This window comes from Gambusia affinis, linkage group LG24, assembly GCF_019740435.1.
Source record: "Gambusia affinis linkage group LG24, SWU_Gaff_1.0, whole genome shotgun sequence".
Classification (NCBI taxonomy): Eukaryota; Metazoa; Chordata; class Actinopteri; order Cyprinodontiformes; family Poeciliidae; genus Gambusia; species Gambusia affinis.
The window spans coordinates 5,011,428-5,034,177 of NC_057891.1; the positions used below are offsets into that span (position 1 = coordinate 5,011,428).

General features: G+C 40.2%; 2 protein-coding genes across 4 annotated transcripts in view; both read right to left on the minus strand.

Moving 5' to 3' along the window:
• The window catches only part of mmadhca (metabolism of cobalamin associated Da), a 42,237-nt gene extending 36,389 nt beyond the window's left edge, over positions 1-5,848 (minus strand). For 2 of the 3 annotated variants that reach the window (XM_044109955.1, XM_044109957.1), the window contains exons 1-3: positions 2,879-2,938; positions 1,202-1,307; positions 585-655 (exon numbers count right to left, since the gene is read on the minus strand). The gene's annotated coding sequence lies outside the window, so the exon portion shown is untranslated. Of the gene's footprint in view, positions 1-584; positions 656-1,201; positions 1,308-2,878; positions 2,939-5,818 lie in introns of those variants that run through there. The other variant, XM_044109956.1, reaches the window with a different exon arrangement.
• Positions 5,849-8,220: 2,372 nt separating this feature from the next.
• rnd3a (Rho family GTPase 3a) lies at positions 8,221-20,811 on the minus strand. Its single transcript, XM_044109958.1, has 5 exons — positions 20,547-20,811; positions 20,256-20,343; positions 12,108-12,217; positions 10,882-11,016; positions 8,221-10,579 (listed from the first exon to the last, which is right to left on the minus strand). Exons 1-5 carry the CDS (start codon positions 20,694-20,696, stop codon positions 10,331-10,333), a joined length of 732 nt encoding a protein of 243 aa, XP_043965893.1. The 5' UTR covers positions 20,697-20,811; the 3' UTR covers positions 8,221-10,330.
• Between the last annotated feature and the right edge of the window lie 1,939 nt (positions 20,812-22,750).

A 22,750-nucleotide genomic window follows, 5' to 3' on the forward strand; every position in this document is an offset into this window, starting at 1 on the left:
ACAAAACTGAGACAAGAAGATTTTCCACAGTATTCAAGGAAAAATAAAAGCCCTGCCCAAACTGATACAAGTTTCATGAATCTAAATGCATTTTAAGTTATTTTTAGTTAAGCTTAATAAAACAGCCAAGCAAATTCAAAAAAAATAAATAAATAATGTTTGCACTGCAGCTGGGAGTGACTTTTCTTCCAGGACTGGGCATCCTGTGAGTACTTAAGGATGAGTCAGAGGCTAATAGCGGCACTCTGCTATTTAAGAATAGCGAACATTATGTGCTTTTACATCCATTATCTCCTTTAATAGCAGATACCCAACTACCCAAAGCGACAGAGTTGGCTAAATTGGCCCACTTGAAAGCAGCATTTTAATTAAAAGCCCTTGAAGCTCTAAAGTGGAGGCTAATTGTAGCTATTGGTTAGCTAATTGTTAACATGTTGATACCTTCACTGTTTTTTCTACACAACACCATAGTCGACAGAGTATTGAGTGAAACGTTTCATTGGCAATTCAAGAATTACCTTCTTTCATATTTTACGTTAACATATAGAACTACATTGCTGACTGTATAAAAAAAAACAACTCACCTTAACATCCATGGTTAGCGAAGGCTCTCTGATGCAGACAAAGTCAACGTACCAGTCCACCAAGACTTTGCCTAATTGAAAAATATAATTACATTTTAATATTCATTTCATATCTTATACAGAGCGCCCTAGAGGCCATGGTAAATTATTTTCTTTTGTATTCCCTTGCAATACTTTTGCGTTACCTCTTAATAATGTACTAGTCCATTCAAGCTGTATGATTGAGTACTGAAAGTCTTCCTGCTACAATATAAGGTTTTTGTAAGGTTTTCCATGTATGTTAATATCTCATTTGTAAGATTTATGAAGTTTTATATCTTTTTCTTTGGGGTCACAAACTTATGTGCAAAATACAAAAGCAAGACATGGGCTTTCCATCCTTTCTAAGCCATAAGGAAAGAAAGAAAGAAAGAAAAAAAAAATACATTGAACTATTTGGATTATTTCTGACTTATTTTCACAGGGTAATAAAATTATGACAGTTTTGATTGTGATTTTTTTGTGTGTGTTGGTAGTCCGTTTAATGAAGCATTGTTTCATACAGACTGAAAACGTGGGCTCTCCAATTATGGCAGAAAGGTTCCCCCATAAATAAACAGTTCAGTGAAATTACCCACCGAGTGCAGAGCAAAGGCTGCAGTTTCCAGTTCAGGGACCTCTCGGTAGATGGTCAGCGTACTGTCCTCCGTCCTATTTTTCGTCGTCTTCTTTGATGTTTTATGGCTGTCGGAAAAAAACACAAATGGTGCATTACTGCCACCAGCTGGTGTGGAGTGCGGACAAGCTCGTTAGCCTAATTAAGGCAATACTGCTTCAGGACATTTGAGCACTAATAGACTACAAATTTGGGTAACTAGTTAATTTTACTCAATAACATTTACTAGAGTAACTTTTTGAAAAAAATTCCTTTTTACTACACTGTACTTTTTACTGTTATCTGCGTAATTTTATTAAGAAGTATCTTTACTCTCACTTGAATGAAATTTCTGGATTTTCTACCCTTGAATGACGAACAACCAAAAAATTCACCAGACACAGACGCACCTGCAGTTTTTGTTGAAGTTTTATAAGCTTTTTAGTGAAAGAAATTGATTTGGAAAAAATACTATGATTCCCAAAAGGTGTTATTTTTTTTATCCTACCATGTTGGCCTATTTTATTAATTATTATTATCAAAGGAGATCATTCCTACAGGGTGTCCTCAATCTGTCCATCACCATGCTTAAAAGTTTTTTGTTTTTTACTTAATTGGGCTAAATGTTCCTATATTGGGATAGCTTAGCATTTCTAATAGACAACCTTTGCATTTCTGCAGATCCTACTGGAGCTCTCACTCCTCACTGTGTCAAAACAGAAAATCATGAAAAATCTTCACACGATTATATATATCTGTCATGAGAAAGAAATGTTGTTGTTACAACTTGTCCACATCAGCCTAATATATATTACGTCTTTCAATAAAGTGTCATATTTTGCTTTAGCTCACCGCGCAAGTCAAACACAGGACTAAAAAATCTCTTTGTAATTGTAAGCATTAGATTTGTTCACAACCAAAAAGTATAAATAAACTCTTCTTTTGGCTCCAGCCACATCTGTTGGAGGGTAACTGACAAGCTTAATTACCATTGGCAGACCACAAAAATGAACTCATCCGTGTTTCCTGAAGACCATCGCACAATGTGGCTGCTATTAAGCAGATGTACCTGAAGCAGGCGACTGGGACTCTCCTGACATGTTAAAACATATGCCAAATCAGTCAACATTAGGCCCCAAACCAACAAGAGCAAGGCAGGGAGCAGATGGAAAGGAGAGGAGAAATGCTGGAGGTCGGGGGTCTGGAAAGGCCATATGGCAAACGAGAACAGAAAGAGAGTGGAAAGTGGAAATAACCAAACAAACAAAAAGAAACTCGCCTCCCTGAAATGTAAAAGAAACTCAAATTATTGTGATAGTAAAGCTGAAGCTGCAAAGCAGAAATCCTGGCGCTCTTCATCTTGTTGGCTAACCCTGCACGCATTAAAACATGAGTCAGGAACTTTCACCACAGGAAATTTCCACCAAGGAGCGAAATGAAAAGTGTTTTTTTCTGCTCTCACACTCCCACTCCAAACACAATACCCAATGGAGTGAGGCACTGAACCAACAAGTTTACGGTTTTGTTGAAATATGAGCTGAGAGCAGTGGAAGGAGCCAAGCTTACAGCGAATTAACCTCCCCACCAAAAACAAAAAATATAAGGCTTAATGACCTAGAATAGTCTGTATGTAAATCCATTTCTATGAGAAAAATCTTACTGCTGTTCCGATTCCAGCTTCATTCAGCCATGGAAGGTTCAGGATGGAAAGTCTTAATAACTGCAAGATGGAGGAAGAAAAAGGAAGTACTGTCAGCCAGAGCTCAGATAATTACTTTTAGACAACACAATGTTCCCAAACTGGTGGAATAGACTGAAAACTCGCTTGGATGTGTTGGGGATCACATTCAGCTAATTCAAGGTTAAGCTAAAGAATCGGCCGCCACTTTAACCAAGAAAGGGTTAAAATAATTCATGCTATCCGCATTAGCCTGCCCTACATTTGCAGTGTTTGTGAGGATTCAAAGTCGGGCTCTCTCAGCTGATCCTACATGCAAACATTTCTCATTTTGCCACATTTACTCATCATGAAAGATCCAAAATAGTGTAGAAAAGTCTTTCAAAGATTAGTTTTGATCCAAAGAAAATCAAGAAATCAAAGTCTGGGTGCAAGACTGAAGCTGTTGCCAGTGGTAACCGAGTTTTATTTTGCATTATAGTATCATTTTAGGTGAAGTTCTAAGAGTTAGAGCTGGTTCTCAAGATTTCCAAGCTTATTTCTGTTCAATGTAGCATTATCTATCTAAGATTAAACTTTTTTTCCCAAGTACCGCCCCGAGGCCATACCACCCGGGGCAGAATGCCATATCCATCATATCAAAAGGTGGTAAGGCTACAGTTTTAATCTCTTCTCTGTTCTTTGTTTTGCATTTATCCTCTTTTATATTCAAAATGAATTAAAACTAAACCGTCCGCTCTCTTCATCCTCTTTTCTGAAGACATTCGGCTTCAATCCAACGCTGTTTTTTTCCCAAAGACGAGAAAAAAACCCTCTATTGTTTCACATTGAGTCTGTCTGTATGTTACAGCTGAGCATGACTGATTGTCTGAGGCAGGAAGATAAAGGAGGAAACAATGAGCCACCAGCTTAGACCTATTGATCTTACACTCCCAGTTTATGTCCGTCCCAGCTGGTCATGCAGGAAGATTGGGGGGAAGGAAGGAAGGGAAGGAGGAGATCGCCAGGTTTAGACTCTGCTCCCTAAAAAGTGTGAGAATCTTCTGATTCATTGAGCTGAACTCACTTCCACCTCGACCTCTGCTTCACCCGGTTTAATATCGGAGAGTGGATTGCGCACATAAAAAGCAATATGCTGTTGATAGATTGTCATTCGGGCTACATGGAGTTGCTGGTTCTGCCTTAACGGTTCATTTAAAAAGATATTTATTTCTTAAACAAGATGAAAAAAGCAACTTTGTTGCCCTGGAACGATGGTGATGAATAACGCCTTCACTCTGTAAGCCGGTTACCGCTGACAGGTTAGAAAATTTATTCTGCTTTGCAGTAGAAAATCTTTGGCTTAATATTAAAACTATTTATCAAAAGCAAAAATGATTTAAAATGCTGTTAAATAAGGCTTCCAAATGACTAAAACTTGGGATTTTAGCAGCATAAAGTAAAAGAAAATAAAGTTAAGAGCCTTCCAGCCACACTAAAGCATCCACTTGTCAGATTACAGAGAGGCAGGTGAAAACAAAGGAAAATAAAAACGAGATTCCCTTCAAATCATTTCTGCATTATGTGGATGAGCTGCCAAGGGCTGCAGCTCCATGAAAACTCAACCTTTCCACGAGTCCCAAATGGGAGTGGCTTCTTGTTACATTTCTCACGCATAAATGTCACTGCTGTGTTCGTCTCTGAGTCATGACTGCAACACCCGGTTTCACGCTTGGAGTTTAAATTAAACAACACCGAAAGTGCGCAGCCGTTCCAGCAGCTCTGTGACGCTGTAATAAATTTACTGGCTGAAGAAACAAGAGTGTTGCGTAAGAGTTACTGTTTCAACTTTAATGTATTTTATTGTGATTTTATGTATTAAACTTAAACAAATCAATGCATAAATGTGAATTAGGAGAACAATACATTTGTAAATCCTGTAAAACAATTTCCCAAGCTTTTAACAGTCCTGTTCAATCTACCGTGGATAACAATAGTTAGCTTTAAAAATTAAAACAACTATAAATAGCTTGATAGTAAATCCCAGGCTGCTGACTCTAGATGTGAGCTAATTAGGTTTTGAAGGTCATAGGTTAATGAAACCTGTTCTTTTCTCCAAGGCTGTCACCAATGAACAATGAGGGAGGATTTAATTACATCCTTACAAACGTCTGTTGGAGCTGAATGAGTTTTTGCTGTAGTGACTTTTTAACTTGATCCTGATGACGAGTTTGTCAGATATTGACCCTTTGCATGTGACGTCAAAAAAAAACAATTTAAAGGAAGTCCAAAATCCGATATCTGTATTTAGCTTCTATTTAGCTGACTTCACTTTAAAAATAGTCAGAGGCTCCATAAACAGACAAGGATGCAAATTAAACTTGTCTTTTTATTTTATAATGAGGAAAAATAAAGGACAGCAGCCGTCAATCATAATGACTGGCAGCCCTCAGTGTAATCTAACAGTTTTTACAAAGTAAAAAGACTGACGTTCATATACTTTATATATAAGTATGATTAGAAAGATATATATCGATCGCATCATGGAGAATGTATGCGTTCATCCGTAACCATGGAGACAAGGCCGCCTACAGTCATGTAGCCTAGCGTAAATGGAAATAACTGGTTAGCCTCTCGTCTTTTGTACGTTTTTAAGGCTGCTCTTGTGTAAGGGGAAGCGGTGTTTATGACACAGTGACATAAATCATGTGGTGTGAATTCAGGCAAAGTCTGTAATTTGACAAACATGTCAGGAGGGAGCAGGAAAGGGTCGGTTTCTAAGCTAAGCTGGTTCCAACTTTTGTAAATACCGCCGTCTATGAGCCCCAACCAGGTGTGCTACGTTCAAAGAAAAATTAGCTTGACTCCGACAAGTAGAAGCCATGAATAAACTGACAAAAACAACATTGGAAATCAATTTTAGTCGCTCAGTTCAATACTCACGTCCCTCACTTCCGACGTCCATCATGGCGCCTAGTATAATTCAGTGACGTAGTTGAAAAGGGGTGAATATTACAATAAAAAGTTATACATTTTTTATATAGCTTTTTTGGCAATGGCAAAGTACATCTAGCTAAAACTGCCTTTCAACACTGTCACCTGCTGAAAAACACACCAAACACCTGCAATGCATTAAAGGACAACCTTAGGAGAACAGCTGAAATTACCCACAGCACATCTGCAGACGGAGCATTAGCTCACTTCACCCCCTCTCATATGTATACGAAATGTCTGAGCAAAACGAGGAGTTATGGGACATATAGAGAACAGGACAGGGCGGACTGCAGAGTTGATATACGCTGATTTTCTGCCAGCCCCGTCCACCCGTGGGGAGTTTGTGGGATTAGAGCTGTGCTCAGAAACTGTGCTTTAGGAGCATTCCTTACTTGTTACATTATCTGGATCAGGTTAAAGACTAATAAAGTCAGGGCAAGCCTGGCTATTTTCCTTTGCAAGAATCAGAAAAGGTCTATGTATAGATATGTAGGATAAAACATTTCTTTAGGAAAGATAGGAAAACAAATCGTCTGCATGAGTTGGTAGAAAAGTGTGATCCTTATTTTAAGAGTTTTTCAAAATGGAAAAAAATTTCGACACACAATTTTGAAAAAAATCTTAAAATAACTTAATTGAATCTCAGTGGAGTCCAGGAGGCCAAACCAAAATGTAAGCAGCTGCTCTTTTCTTCATTTTCCCATCCTGATCACTTCAAACTTGCTTCATGCCACACTGAAGGTCATGAACTGAAGATACTAAAAGAATGACTATCCTCCTTGACATTTATGAAATGTACACACCCAAGGGCAATCCAGACACCGATTGACACGCAACTCCAACGTTTTGCCCAGAGTTCATTGGTTATGCAAGAACTTAATAATCCTTACAGTAACCTTGGAACTGCAAATGCTTCAGGGGATCCAGTGTTTAGAGTTACAAAACACTTACAGGATACCAAATTTACTTTGAATTAAGATTACGCAATCAATTGGAGTCTCTTCCAGCACCCAGGGAGGTTGAGAAACTAGAAGACACTCTGACCTCCCCAGGTAGTGGTTCACACATAGTCCTTCATGTGTCATTGAAGAGTTAGCCAATACATCTCCTCTCCGGTTGAATCCTGTTCATTTCTCACACTCTGCCATTGGGGAGTACCTTGGTTTGCTAATGGACTCCCCCTTCCTAGAGTTTTCAGACTCTACCTCCTTCACTGAGAATATAGGAGCAACTTAAGGATTTCCAGTTTATGTTCCGTCTGCTGTGTGGGTCCATGCAGACTCCATGTCTCCAAACTCCCTCGGTACATGAGGCAAACTCTCCTGGAGGTGTGAGTTGAAGATCCCTTGAACTGGGCCTTCTGCCAGGGGTTTCTACTTCACCCTCACACACTTTATAGCGGTGAAAAGTACACTTTATTACCTTTCAACAAGTTCATGCTAATGGGCTTCATTTCAGTCAAGAAATATTATAGGAGTTTTGATTTGAAGGCATATTTCTCCCAATAATACTCTTTTTCTTTAAGCTGTACCAAGGTCAGTTCAGTGGAATTACGTCACTTTGAAAAGTAGGGAAAACTTGGCTAGAATCTCAACCTACTGCAAATTACCTGGAAAAATGCTTCATGCTTGCCGTCATAAGGTGAACAATTGTGCGTCTTTTATCACCCATGTTTATTTTTCACCTGACAGACCTGTTTTCCTGCCACTGACAAGCCAATGCATCTCACTCCCTATGCATCTGATGAAGTCACTGAGTGATTTATAGGATTGCTGTGTGAGCAAAAGCAGTTTCTATGCTCGGTAGCCCCCAGGAATTTACCAGGACTCGTACGAAACTGTCTGCGTCTAGTGATACTTTAGCCTTATAAGTAGACAAGCCTATTCAGTCTCACTCACAGAGAACTGTTTGTTCCAAGCAGCGACAAAACCTGCTTTTCACAGTGATGTCTCAACCAACAAGGACTCAAGTTCAGCTTGTTTTTCTGAAAGGAAACAGTTGTCAGTCTGAAGAGGTTTATGTTAACACTGACGAGCAAAATACAACACTGTACAAACCAATTCAAGCACTTTGTTTCGGATTTGTTATACTATCTGATATACAACCAATCTAGCTTTGCAGTGAATTCAACTCAGAACAATAAAACTCAGAACAATAAAAAGAGATCGGCTTGTCTCTCGGCGTCAAATCCACTGGACACAGATGAAATTTTTTCATTATGCAACACTTCCTACTACATACATATACAAGAAAAGTCAATGCATCTTATATACATCTGCTGTCAGGAAAACACCACAAATCTAGACAAGTCCATTACCATTTCAGCTACTTTCAAATAAACAGAACAGAGAGCATTTTAATTCATTTTATTTATTCTAAAAGGGAAAATATATAATTCAATAAATATCGTGGCAACAACATTGGCAAAAGACATTTTGAAGGTGATAACATTCAAGAAAACATGAGTGTACACAGATAGGACAGGTTGGAACATGAGGATAAAAGTTTGGGCAAAGTGCTGCAGAATGAGACAGCACTGTTGAGAAAAACTTTTATGGCAGTGACTTCAATTGAAAGTGCATCGATGCCTTTAATAATGATTGATATTTACTTAAACAGTCAATATTTCAGACCATTCAAACAAGAAAGTACAAACTAATTATTCGAGTCATGTTCAAGTAGGAAATGATACTAGGCAGCTACTAACATTTATTAGCTGCCTAGCTAATAAATGTTAGCTAGGCAGCTAACATCCTGACAAATTTGGCTGTACACTTATAGAGGAGAACTGCTGAAATGGACGAGTTAGCTAATGAGTGAGCCAACTAGCTAATTAGGTGAAAGGCTAACAGGTGATTACTGCCTGGAAACAGTCTAGCCTTCCTAGTTTGAAGTGAAACAAATTGCAAAATATATTCAAAATAAAAAACTAAACTCACAGTGGTTAACTGATGAAAGTTGGCAGATGCTAGCTAACGGCTAACACCCCAAAACCCTATCAGTTGTAATCAGGACCCATTATTTGCATTATGCCATTTAGAAGAATCCCTCTGACACATGTACAGTTTGCTGAAATTCAATTGTTGCAAACAAGTTAGCTAACTAACTAATTAGCTCATTGGCAAATATGCTAATGAACCTTTACCACTCAAGAATTGTTGGGTTCACCTTTATAATTTTGGATTAAGGTTCAGTGGTTAAATTTTGGCTTGTAGTTTTTTGTCCGAATTTGAGTTTGTAGTAAAATTAAATGAGCTAATTAGATAATGCAGTTCTAGATTCAAATATACAGACAAGAATATTTTAATTTTGAGCAATGGTCTAGTAGATTATACTGGGAAAATAATCTGAAATAAGATGCTAACCAACTCGGGAGACTGTTAGCTGCAGCAGCCATATTGTCATTTAGCCTAGATTAGCTAATGAGTGAGTTAAAACACATTAGCTTAATGACTAAAAGGCTAAGAAAATTTTGCTGCTTACAAATTTAAACCTGGAATAAAATCCACACACAAAAAAAAATTTGTTTGGATTTTACAGTTAGATATTTGCTGGTTATGAACACTTTGAACACATTAGCAATTTCAAAGTTTTGAACCTCAACCTCCATCTAGAGTGACATGTAGAACCTGTGGGGTAAGCTAAACTCTAGGAAGTTGAGATTTTTGCACAATACTTTCAGCTTTCTCTTGCTACATAGTGGTGAACCAATGGTTCGAAGGTTTAAAACCTTCAATCTTACTTCAGAAACTGCTGGTTGTGGCGACTGAATGCAACCATCGGAAGAGTGAGGATGAAACCAACAGAATCAGAGCAGAAACAAAGATGCAGTTGCACACCAACAACTTCACATTTAACCAACAACAGTATCAGAAACAGGGACTCCTCTGCACACACACCGACAGTAACAGGAGCAGAGGTAAAAGTGAATCAGTTCCAAACCACAGTGATGAGTTGAAAGCCTTAAATAAGTCTTTGAACCTGCACTTCTTTTTTTTTTAAATCTTCATAGGCCACAGTTTGCCGTAGCTTTGGCTCCTATTCAAAAGACTGCATGTTCTAAAACCCTTTAAATGTGATGGTCTCTTAATGACATCACTCCTCCTGCTCATTTCCTGTTGGTGAGGAAAGCCTTGACTGCATCCGCTTTGTCCTCAGAGGAAGCGGGTCTCCTCCCAGAATTGATAGCCAACTGACTGATAGCTTCCTCCTCTGGTGGGACTGGTGGTAGCTGAGGTGGGGGTACATCGACTGGGACACGATTACTCAACGAGTTCTCATTGGAGCAGAATATTCCAGTAACACTTATACGAATTGAAGCTTATAAAAAAACCCTTTTGAGACAAATAAGGGTTTTTTAGCATGCAGGACAGGGCTTTGCCCCTAAGCTCCCTGCTTGCACTAATGCGCTGTCCTCATTTTCTTTAGTCTGATACCCCCCTCCCACCGCAGTCTGACAAGTCACATGACAGAGCAACTTTTGGCTTTGTCTTTCCGGAGATCCGTGGAGACGGCTGCCAGGTCAGGCCGACTGGGCATGTGTGAAATCCTCTTGTTGGCGCGCACAGTCTTGCTTCGTTTGGAGTTTTTGCTGTTCTTGTTGATGCAGGCCAGCGTGGCTACGTGGAAAATGTCCCTGACGCTGTTTTCCGACTGCTGGGCCGAACACTCGATGTAAGGCGCTGAGATCTGCTTGGCCATGTTGAAGCCCTGGGAAGAAAAACGGTTTAAGCATGATCTCTCCCAGAATGTGAAAGCTAACCTACTTGTTAGCAATGCTAACCACGCTAAATGCTAGTAGTGTCAATTCTGAAATCATTTTCTCTGCCTTTTCAAGTAACAGTAATATTCTGTTAAACTGAAAAGCTGTGTACCAGAGACTGCTCTGTCACTCACCTCTAATTCTATTATTATTAATATTTAACGATCAAATATAGCAGAAAGGCTGGTAAAAACTCCTGTATTGTTTCCATCTAATGTAGGAGTAGGAAAGATAATAAAGCGCTGAATACCTGGTCATAGGAAACTGGGTTTTGCCGATGGTTGGACAGCTCTACCAGGGTACCGAGGTCGGTGCGCAGGTCCGACTTGCAGCCAACTAACAGCATCTTCGTGTTGGGACAAAACTCCTGGATCTCCCCTTTCCACTGCAGAAGAAAAACACTCTGAGATCACAGAGTATTTTAATAAATTTCCCCCCAAATCGATTGACTGATTTCCTCTGTAGTCTCAAGTTTAAAACAGGTGATTTAATCACAACGCTGCCAACTTAAGTATAAAAACACCTTTGCTCATGCAGGCCAGAACGTCCTGAATAGAAATCCCACGAGTTCAAGCCCCACAGTCACCTGGTCTCTCTCGTACAAAGGTTAAAACCGGCACTTCCTGGAGCCCCCAATGCTTTAAACCTTGGAACGGAGCTACAAATAATCCCCACATTTCCTCCTGAACAATAAATGCTCTGATCGGTTTGGGTCGTAATCTGGGGCTATTGTGCCTCAAGGCCGATTGACCAAAGGGTCAGGAGATCAAGTTCATTAACACGTGAAGAGGAAGTTGTTTTACACAATGCAATCATCACATAACTAAATGCTGAAATCTTGAGGTACAACATCTGACAAACAAGTCCCATAAATAGTTTTTTTTTATTTCAAATGTTGTATGTTGAGATAAAAGATTTTAATCTGCATTTTAGACCCTAAACTAGCACTGAGAACTGAGGTTTTGCATGTCGGTTTTCTTCCCCTCAGGGGGGGATTACATTCCACATTCTTACTTTAAGCCAAATAAACAAGACGTGGAACACTGGCAGACCTTGACGCGTGACCTCAATTATTCAAAATGAGCTTGCCATCAGTGGAAGCGCACAGACGACTGGGAAGCATCAAGCTGTGTCTCGGTTTTTGTCGTGTAATGTTAACAATTTAAAAAAAATGTGACTGGCTTTGCGCCAGACCAGAACGGACAAATCGGACCAGACGACACATGGTAGTCAGCAGGAACAAGAGTCAGAGGTTGATCACTAAGCAACCTCGTCAGAGCTGCTGGTGTTTAAGCAACACCTGAATCTCTTGAGAGACTTCACCTTGTCTTTATTTGTAGCCACATCTGATCTCATGATGTGAAGTAATGCCTTGTGAATGCAGACGTTTGGTTTTGTTGGGCCTCTTCATAAGACCGATTTATTACACCCAGACTATCCAAGTAAAGCTTTTGAATCTGGAAAGCAGCGGCGTACCTTTTTTAATACGCTGTCCAGGGTTTCGGGCCGGCTGATGTCGAAACAGATGAGGACTGCGTCCGAGTCTGGGTAGGACAGGGGCCTCACATTGTCGTAGTACGGAGATCCTGAAACACAAGGACGTCACAAAACTTAAAACAACAAATCTGATTAGTCATTTCTCAAATATTCTTTAGATGTTGTGGTCTTAAAACATTTAAAGGCTTTAACAGAATCTACAGAAATGTGTACACACAGGGAGAAATCTCTGCATAAACGGTTGACACTATGACATAATTGCAATTTAGCCATAATCCATAGCAACAAGGAGAAAAACAAATAGTGCATTAGTAGAAAAATATGCTGAGTACCAGATAAAAAGAAAAAAAGAGGTATAGAAACTGAGAAGTTTGGAGTGAGGAAATGTCTTCGTTAAATTAAAACCATGTGTAGGGAGGCGCCCATCCCTCAGCCAGACTGAGACATTTCTGGAGAGGAAGAGCAAGGAGGGGAGGACGGGCCGAGAAGTAAAGGTGGGTCGAGATCACATGACGGCAAAAGATGACCACAGGCACTAAACTGCCAAGAATCCTGGGAATTTTGTTTTTGGTAACTCAAGTTTCCCCTGGGATCTTTATTTTTTCTGAATATTGCTGTGAGGAAACGACAGGAATGCTCCATCAAATGCAGAAAAACAAACTTCTGCATTCTGGGAGTGATACGGTCCCTAATCCAAACAATGGGATAAGGGGAGACACCGTTTCAAACAACACCTCCAGGCCTTTCAAATAAAGCTGATGTGTGAAAAAACATGGATATTCTGTTTTTGTTTGCACTTCTTGTGTTTAACCTGGACTTGACACCAATTTATTTATGTTGCCATCTTTACTGGACATTTCTAAAGAACAGATCTCGTATCTAATAGGAAATCTTTGGCTAACTATCGGCTTTATCATCATCACCGCTAAAACTGTTTAAAAGAGTTTTAACCCTTTTAATATTAGAAACTAATATGAATTCATGTTTAATATTAAATCACTGATATTACAACCAGATTGCATTGAGTCTTTTTTCTCAAATCAGTGGAAAAATAAAGACCTTCCAACCAAAGGGTAAGCTGTGGAGTCGGCTGACATTTTACAACGATTTGAATATTTTTCATCAGGCCACATAAACGAGTCGCATATCAAAGCTACAGACGTGCAGAGTGTGAGGTACTGACGAATCCGAATGGATTTCTGTGAATATGTCTGCATGTTAAACTCCAGATTACTCTCTTAAAACATTTTAAGTGCAGTACAACATGAGTGGAAAAACATGTGGAATGCTGAAGTATGCAGCGCTGCATCATAAACTAGTTTTAGGTCATCTTTCTGCCAGCTGGGAAGATAAGAGGCGATCCCACTGACGACACGCAGCGCAGCCTGGTGATCGTTGCAGCATAATTAGCTCCTGTCATTGTTCTCCCGCAGGATCTCTAAATCTGGAAGGGTGACGAGACTCTAACCCCCCCACTCTGTCCTTTTCCACACAATTTCCTCACAGCAACGCAATGCTGTTGTGCACAACTAACCACACAAGAGAAAACAGATGGTAGGTAACCAAACTTCCACCGTGGTCCTCATTAGGAGCCGACTGTTTTCCACAGCGTCGGGGACAAGAGACTCCACCAAATGTCGGAAACAAACCAGAGTCTCTTCATGCAATATTCAAACTCCCATGTTCTTCAGGATGAGGCTTTTCTTTTAAATACTCATCTTTCAGATTGCATTTTTGCTTTATCTCGCATACAGATGTGAAGCAAACCAGATGCATCCGACAGGCTGGAAGCCTGGCAGCAAGTCTGCTGTTTTAGCGCATAGCTAACATAGTTGTGCAGAACTGACAGGGTGGGGATTGGAAAAAGGTGCTAAACCCAGTGGGGCCACCTGTAGAAACAAAAAACAGCGGCTGTGCTCGTATTGCTGCAGCGCACACACGTAGCTCCTCACTAACTAACACGACCAAGGACAAGAAGCAAATTAAACTGAAGTAACCTCAGCCTGTACCTTGTGCGGTTGCTGTGGTTACGGAGACATCTGCCGCCGTAAATGCAGCCATTGAGGTGCTCGGTGTGAGCACGTATAGTTGTAATGCATAGCGTCATGTATTCAAGAGTCTAAAAGCAACATTTGGGGATTTTAATGCATCTTTCCAGCTTGCAGTAAGTTTAGTTCATTTGGTGCTTTTCCGAAAGTATGTGCACCCCTTGAACATTTCCACGTTTTGTCTCGTTTCTGTTTTCTCTGCCATTATGTTCTCTTCCAGTTCATATCAAATCTAACCAGTTTCACTGTTCCAGCTGAACAAAAGAATCCACACCGCATGATGCTGCCACCACCGTACAATACCATAGAGATGGTATGTTAAGAGTTAATTTCTCTATGGGTTTTTGCTCTAAGATTAGGACTTTGATTAGTCATATATTGAAATAACTGTCAATTAATTTAGTAATCAATTAATCACTAATTGGATCAAAAAAGGTATTTTTCTGGAAGAACACCACACTCAAAGACATAAAAATGTACAAAAACATTTACATTTTGCATTAATAATGATAATAACAGAAAGAAAATAAATATGTTTCACTCAGAATTCAAGTTTTAGTTTCATGTGGTTCAAATTCTGCAAGAAAAATTCTTATTTAGAACCGTTGCAATCCAATTATTAATCTTTTAAGCCAGAAAATTGTCATTTAATGTACAAATAATCAAGTGTACACTACAGGACTGCTGTGTTATTGCAATTTAGGCAAATAGTGCATAAAAAGCTCAAGTGACTAAATGAAAAATATGTAGAACATGCAGATTTTCTTTGACTATTCAGAATATTTAATTACTAAATTCTTTAGTAATCTATTACATGAGAACCTCACTTTTCTATTCCAAAAACCAAATAGATGTTCTTACAGAACTGTTATTTGTCCCTAGTGTACCAAAAATACAATTGTATTCTGGAATTGCACCAAATTAACAACATCTGAATGTTTTATGACAAATGCTTTCAAAAAAGAAGAAAAAACATGCAAGGCAGTCCTGTGTTTCTCATTACTATGCTGGCGGGACTTACAGACACTGAGAGCCAAGAATCCAAAGACCCGACAGATTTTAATGTCAAGGTGTAACATCACACAGAGAATCTTTCCATGACATTAGCAGACAGGAAGTGGAGTAATCTCTCCCAGGATCCCTGCGTTTCAGCTGACACACTATCCCCCATCACATCACCGGTCAGCCAGATTCCACCATGATTCAATTTCCCCCTCCTCCTTGGAAACGAGGTGGGGCTTTTAGTGATCTGTGGCACTTCTCTTTCACTGGCTGGGGATCAGGGTTCTGCTGGGTACAATAGCTGTCTTTGTAGAGGAGGAAGTAGAAACCTTTAGTCTCAGGAATGCCAGACATGCGGCTCCAATTCGCTGAGTCCAGAAATGTGAGTCGAACCAACGCTGGCCGGCGGGAGGAAAGGAGGTGGCAGCGTGCAGCCTAACAGGGGCAAGAAGCGGTCCAACGCTAAGCTGTCCAGGCAACAGATGCACCAAACTCCACAAATAGACTCCGTTTGATTTGCTGACATGACAGTATGAACATCACCTCTTCAGTGTTGTGTTCATCTGATCTTTCTAAACTTAAAAGATACTTTATAGCTTCTCTAAAACACAAATTCTGATTCATTTCCTGATTTTTGCGCCAACATTCATTCAGATTAGACCTCCGTAGGTCGGGATTAGAACCATAACAAATTAGTAATTGACTGCATATTAAATACAACATAAAGCTGCTTTCATCAACATCGTCTTATAAACAATAAGTCACATGACTTGATATGATTTGTGAGATCGGGCATGTGGGCGGATGCCCAGAGCGGCATTAGAAAGGGGACACACAAACAGTAGGTTAAAGAAAATACAACAAACACTAACTTTCAGTAAGCAAAGTAACCTTCAGTGGTGACAGATTCACTTCTGCTTCAATCTCAACGGTAGTAAACACATTTTGAAACGGGTTCTTTTGGTTTTGCCGCCTGCAGCTATAAAGTGTTCAGTCATTTTGTCGTCGCCAAATGAAACAAACAGCTGCTTTCAAAGCAAACACCCCGATTCCTCTCAGCAAATGGCAAAACAGACCAGGCTACTGGTGAATTCAGAGGAAAGAGAGCTAAGCAATGAGTTTGTTTATCATATTGCAACACTGGCGACATCGTAAGAATTTCAAACAAAAATTATCAAAGATGCACCAATTGGGCAGCAATTTTCTTAGCAGACTTCATGTTTAACTGAGGTTTTCTTTGTGTCCATTTATGTTTATTGTAATAGACATTGTTATTATCATACTTAGCAGCCATATTGTGCAGCCACCCTGACAGCATCACAAAGAAACTGATTTGCAACTGGAACCAGCTTGATCAGCTAAAGGGTGACTGGCTGATTGGATAGTGATGCTAAAAGTTTTCATATTAGCAAACGAAAACTCGCGCGGTACCAAGTAGAGCTGACATCAGCACACCTGGTTATTGATCAAAAATTACTTTAATTTATCCATTTCAGCATTGGTTAAGTGTTTTTTCTAGAATGTGTTACAGTTCATTCAGGCTGCAAGAAAAAACTAGAGATAATAGTAAGGCTAGCAGGATACATTTAAGTTGTTGCAAACATATAGCTGACCATTCTGATTGATCCTAAACTTTACTTTCACTACGTTCAATAAAGTAAAACTTTTGATTGGCTGTTTGATTGGTGCATCACAAACTGTATTCGTAGCCACCTGCTATGATTCTCAAATTGTTCCAAGGTGTGTCAAGTTGTCATTTTCAGAAACTTTCTAACCCAAACATTGTGCAGTTAAGGGTAATTGTCGGTCTTTATGGGAGCTGTAGATTGTTCTGGGATGTTACCTTTGATCATTTTTCCTTCATAAACTGAAGTCAGACCTCAGGCATGCAGGTGTCAGACCTCCGAGGTTCCCCCCACCGTCTATTTCTTCCTCTTTGACTCTCAAACACCTCTGCTGCTCATTCAGACCCACTGGCAGACAGACAGACAATGTAAACCACTTCCTCTGCCGCTGAAAGAAATGAGAAGCATCAAAGCGTCCGCTGAAACCCTACAGACCTCACCCTGGGAGTGGAAAGCCAAAGCTAGCTCCAACAAGCTGGGTGGGTGTGTTAAGGAGGAGGTTGGGGTGCAAAGGGGGGCAATTGGAAAGCTGTGCAACTGGCAGGAATTTACCTTAATGACCCAAATTACACCCATCGCCTTCCCTTTTCAAACACTCGCACTAAAACACACTCCAGGCAGCTCATTAAGCCACTCGCAGAACAAAGAGCGTCTTTGCATGTGGAGGTGTGTTTATATGACTTTGTCCTCGTGTCTGCATGCTGGGCTTTGTCGGAGAGCGTGATCGGGGGTTTACAGGGCTGCGTCACACAAACACCAACACCAACCCGCCCCCATCCTCCCTTCCCAGCACACCTCAGGAGATAAGAGATCGATTGGATTGGCTGTGGCCGATGGGTGTCTCTACAAAGGGACCAGTCAAGCTGAAAGCTCCATCAATCGGTCACTGGAAGTGTGCGTGTTGGGTTTTGGGTGGGGGTTAGGGCTATATGTAGGGGGCAGGGTAGAGGTATCTTGCTCCTTCTAAACCCCAGTGATCTAATAGGAAACATACCCCCTCCTTCCTTCTTCTCTCCTTTCTGTTTTATGAAGCAAAGAGAAAAAGAGAAATGACTCGGGGCAGCCAGCCAACAGTGTAATAAACCAAAACTCTTGCTCTGGATGGATCTCATTTCTTCACCCTTTTTACTTCCACAGCACACACACAAGCTTGATTTCCTGGCTTCTAGTCCAAAATTAAAGTCTTTCATTTTTTGTCTCCAATAAAGCAACAGGCAGAAAAGCAAGAAAGTCAACTTTGAGATGCTGCTTTTGCTTCTCAGATGTACAAAGTCAGGGTCTACGGGTGTTTTTCAGGTTTTGCCTCTTTCCAGGGAATGAAAACGTTTCAAGTTGGATTCTCTGAAGTTATTCAGACGCCGATTTGGAATTCCAGACCCAGAGACCCGCAACAGCTGGCTGTCTGCTTGTCCCCCGCCCAGCACTCCCACACAGACCAAATGCTTGGACGTTTTTAACATACGCCCTCAATCACACATCCCCGCTATGCCCGTTTTCTCCGATCATGCATCGATGGACGCATAGAGCATTTTGTTTACATACTTAAAGCCCACAGGCTTGGGACACAGCCGCTGCTTTTGGACGCTTAACAAAGTTCAACTATACATGAGAATAAAAAGGATGACTGAGGGGTGGAGAGGATGTATTGTGCAACTCGAATGAAAAAGAAAAGAAGACAAAAAAACGGGAAGTGTGGGAGGAATTTCCAGAGTGTGTTCACCAGATGTATGAATTTGAGGCTTGTTCAGTTTATGTTTTTAAGTTTATGATTTAGCTTGGCTGGGAATCTTTCAGAAATTTCCCCTGGATTAAACAGTCACAGATGTTTCCCTGTAGACAAAAGGTGAAGTTGGTATGAAGGTTTCTAATCTGACGTTGTGCAAACAACTCCTGACGAGGCATTGGGTGGTTCTGGCATCAAAGTCCAGAGGTTTCAAAACCACTAAACAATTCAGACGTCACAGCATTCCCATCATCTATCAGATGAATGAGGCAGAGAGTAGATCCACACTTCCCTTGGGATGCTGCACACTACCAGTCAGCTGGCTTAATCACTTTCAATTTGCTCACAAGGACACCAACGTAGCTGCACATCCAAATAACCAAGAAATGAAAACGATACTTCTTCACAGAAATTAGCAGTTTAGCAACTGTAAACGTTAAAGTGTTTTTTTTAGTCAAGGTATACGGTGAGCAAATAATCATGCTCATTACCTTGCTAATCTCAGCTACAAAACGGTAGCAGCAATAGCATAATTATTGCTTATCCGTTTTAAAATAAAGCAATCTGATCATGTCCATTTTTTAATCGTTTAAAATTTGTGTCAATATTGCGAAACATGATGGTTTTACTCAATGATTTAGTTTATAAACTACAAACTGAAACAACTGGGTCACAGCATAATTTAATTTCTCATAAACAATGCATGACTCTTACATGTGAGTATAGAAATATTTTAAGCAAAAAAACTTTCATGTCTTACAGTGTAAAATTTTAATAAATGTGGATTTTTAAAATATTAGCTGGTGTAAAATTTCCAAATAAATCTATTGAGAAAAACAGAAGTGCAATAATTATTCTTACTCCTGCAAATACTCCTTATTTCAGTCCTAAATTATTTTCATTTTCCTACCAGGAAGCTGATGTTCATGGGTTATTTAGCTAAGCTAATTACACTATATTAGCTTAATAATAGTGATGATGGGAGCTCCTTTCATTCCCACACTTTTCCTGGTTGCAAATATTATCAGTCAGATTTTTCCTCCAACGCCTCCTTTCAGGCAGCTCACCAGCAGTGTGCAGCAAAAGGTAAGGAAAGCCCAAATCCAGACCCAACGAAAAGATTTTTGCGTTTTAAAAGAAACACTGAAACCATCTACCAGCTAAACAAAAACAGAAATAATATCAATGATCTTATTTAGTTGGACTAGCTACACAGCTAGCTAACAACCAGAAAGTGTCACCCACAGTTCAGTTTCTAAGTCTCAGTGGCAGTTGCCCAGGGCAACAATAGAAATGAGGCCACATAATATAATTAAGATTGGCTGACACCCCCAAATGAAACTATATCCAACTGCTTTTAAATTAATCAAAAGCTAATGTCATCTTTATGCCATTTTATGGTAACGTAATGTGTACTAGCCTTCCTTCAGCCAGCTGGCCAGCAGTGTGCAGCAACAGGTGGGGAGGAGTGGTTTTTCCTTCACTCCATAAAATAATCTTAGTTACTCACTGAGAATGCGTTTTGAAACTGTAAATTAATTTACAAAATCAAATACTTTGATGCCGGTAACCACTCCACGTCTACTGGAAACACCCACTTCCCGTTAATCCACGCAGGCGTTTGGGTGAGTGGACAGTCACAGCAGGAGGGCTTGTCCAAGTCCCCCGGCATGTTGGGACATGTCATCGGAGACAAAACAGAGAGCAGAAAGCGGCTGATGTTGGTTACCTGACGTGTCCCACAAGCTCAGCTCGATCCGCTGCGTTTCGATCTCAAAACTGGCCGTATAGTTTTCAAACACCGTGGGGACGTAGCTCTAGAGTGGGGGAAGAAACACGCAGAGTGGATGTTTGAGAGGGGACACATGCTGGGATATAGACTTCAAAGAAAACCAGCGCTTCACTGATACCAATGTTTTAAAGTCAAACTGCAACTATAGATGCATGCAACACTCAATGCGCTAAGTTTGCCCTGTGTGCGGTGTTAAACGGAGGTCACGCATGCTGCTGCGGGTCTCACCTCAGGGAAGCAGTCCTTGGCGAACACGTGAAGCAGCGCGGTCTTCCCACACTGGCTGTCCCCCACCACCACGATCTTACACTTCACACTCTGACTGGGATCCATGCCGGATTTCAGAGAGGACTTCTGACACGGCCGTCTCTCCTTCATTGATCGCGCAGGTCCAAAAACGAGTCCAGTCCTGACTGTTGAGACGTAGAGTGGGTGACTCCCAGTTCTGCTGTCCCTGTCTCTCTGCTGTCTCCGCCTTTCTCTGTGCCGGTAAATGCCATTTGGCTGTATTTATAGGGAGGCAGGAGCCAATAGCAGAGGCTCTCCTCCTCCTACTCCTCCTCCAGCCAGCTGCCTCCACACTGCAGTCCGCCGGGAGAGCGCCCCCATTTGGATCACACAATGTAACTAATAAAATATCTAATTAAAATATGGAATATAGTAGAAAATGTCATCTTTTATATAGTCATTAAATGTTCATTGTGGTGACTGTAACATTAAATGGTTCAGATGAAAGTGCGTCCTGTTGTGAGTGAACTTTGAAAAGTGCTTAGCGCCCCCTGCAGGCCTGGAGGATTCCAAGTGTTTACAGTTCTTAAAAGGGCAGCGTTAGAACCCTTTTATAGCATAATCAAGTAACTATGTTATTTTCAATTGACATAAAAATGCCGTATATATCAAATATCACCGATTTAATGCTCTTTCTGAAACTCCTACCTTAGGAAGTCATCACAACATCGCTTCTCTAACATTTAAAAAAAATTTTATCAGCATTTCACATAGAATTAGCTCATATAATGAGTTCAGCAAATGCCCAGTTTTCACCAGGTGTTTGCTAATTGCTGCTGACTAGTCTGAAGGAGCTGAGTAGGGGAGCGATAGGGGAGGGTTCCTCTGTAAGACCGAAACTCAGAAGCTTAGAAATTGAAGCTCTGAGGAGGAGCTACATCTTGTAGGCGGGGCTATGTCCAGCTGGGTGTTTTTCACAACTGAATGGTTGCCATGGAGATTTTATGATTTCTCAAACATGTATGAAAGCATCAAGGCAACACTGCAGGTATGTTTTTGATGAGGGAATAACACCGTAATATGATATAAACATTAAATTTTACATGTATTATTTTGTTGTCACAAAAAAACAATAAAAAAGAAAAAAAATCAGGAAATGAAAAAGATTAAAATTTAGATTTTAAAACAAAGACTGTAACACACAATAAATAGTTCAGAAATTATATATAAAAAGTTACTGTAAGAAGAACCTACATGGAATAATTTACAAACTGTGGTGCAAATAACATTGTTTAACTTGGAAGAGACATCAGGTCCAATGCAGTTTATTACTGCAGCTGTCATGTTTACTGAGCGGCCATATTGGATTTTGAAGTTGTGGTTGATTAGAAAACTCACAAACTTTTGCACGCTTTGCCATTTTGTGTATAATTCAAACAACGTGGATGTTGGTTGACCTTCAGAAGTCCAGAAATGGTTCCAATGCAATAGTTTCTTACCTAACTTTGCTCATATCTACAGTCAGAGCAAGAATCAAAATGCTTAAGGAACTGAAAATGTGAGAAACAAGATCCTGAGGCTTAAAAGGTAAAAACAACAAAATGTCAAAAAAAAAAGAAAAAAAAAAGACACCCAAAATGCATCCTTTTCAATATTGGCACACTGTTACCATGGCCACCAAAATTTGAGCTGCACAAAAACGTCCCTGGAGAGTCCTAACGAAACCAAGTGGGCAGATATGGATGGAGAAATTTACGTCACACAGGCTTCAGTGGCAAGTGGAGTGGACTGGTTGGTATAATTTATTGTTAGAGTGGGAGAGACACCACTGGACTCCAAGTGAAGCTATGTTGTAATTGGGAAAAGAAGATTAGAAAGCCAATCTTTGAAACAAAAAAAACATCAGAAAAATAACATCATACCCACAGTGAAACATGGTAGCAGTAGTATTGTGATCTGGGGATGGAACCGGAAATCAAATCCCAGTTTGAACCCAAAATCTTTAGGAAACCGTAGCTGACGAGTTGTCCAGTACGTTTTGGAAAGGCCATGCTGAACGTCAGAACTAAATCAGAAAAAATAAATAAATCTGTAGAGTCTTCTGAAAGCCCAGAGGCGGCTTCCCAATCTGCTGGATTTGGAAAACCTTTCCAAGGCTTAGTGAACAGAGATGACCAAATCAAGAGCCTTAAGGAAGATTTTCT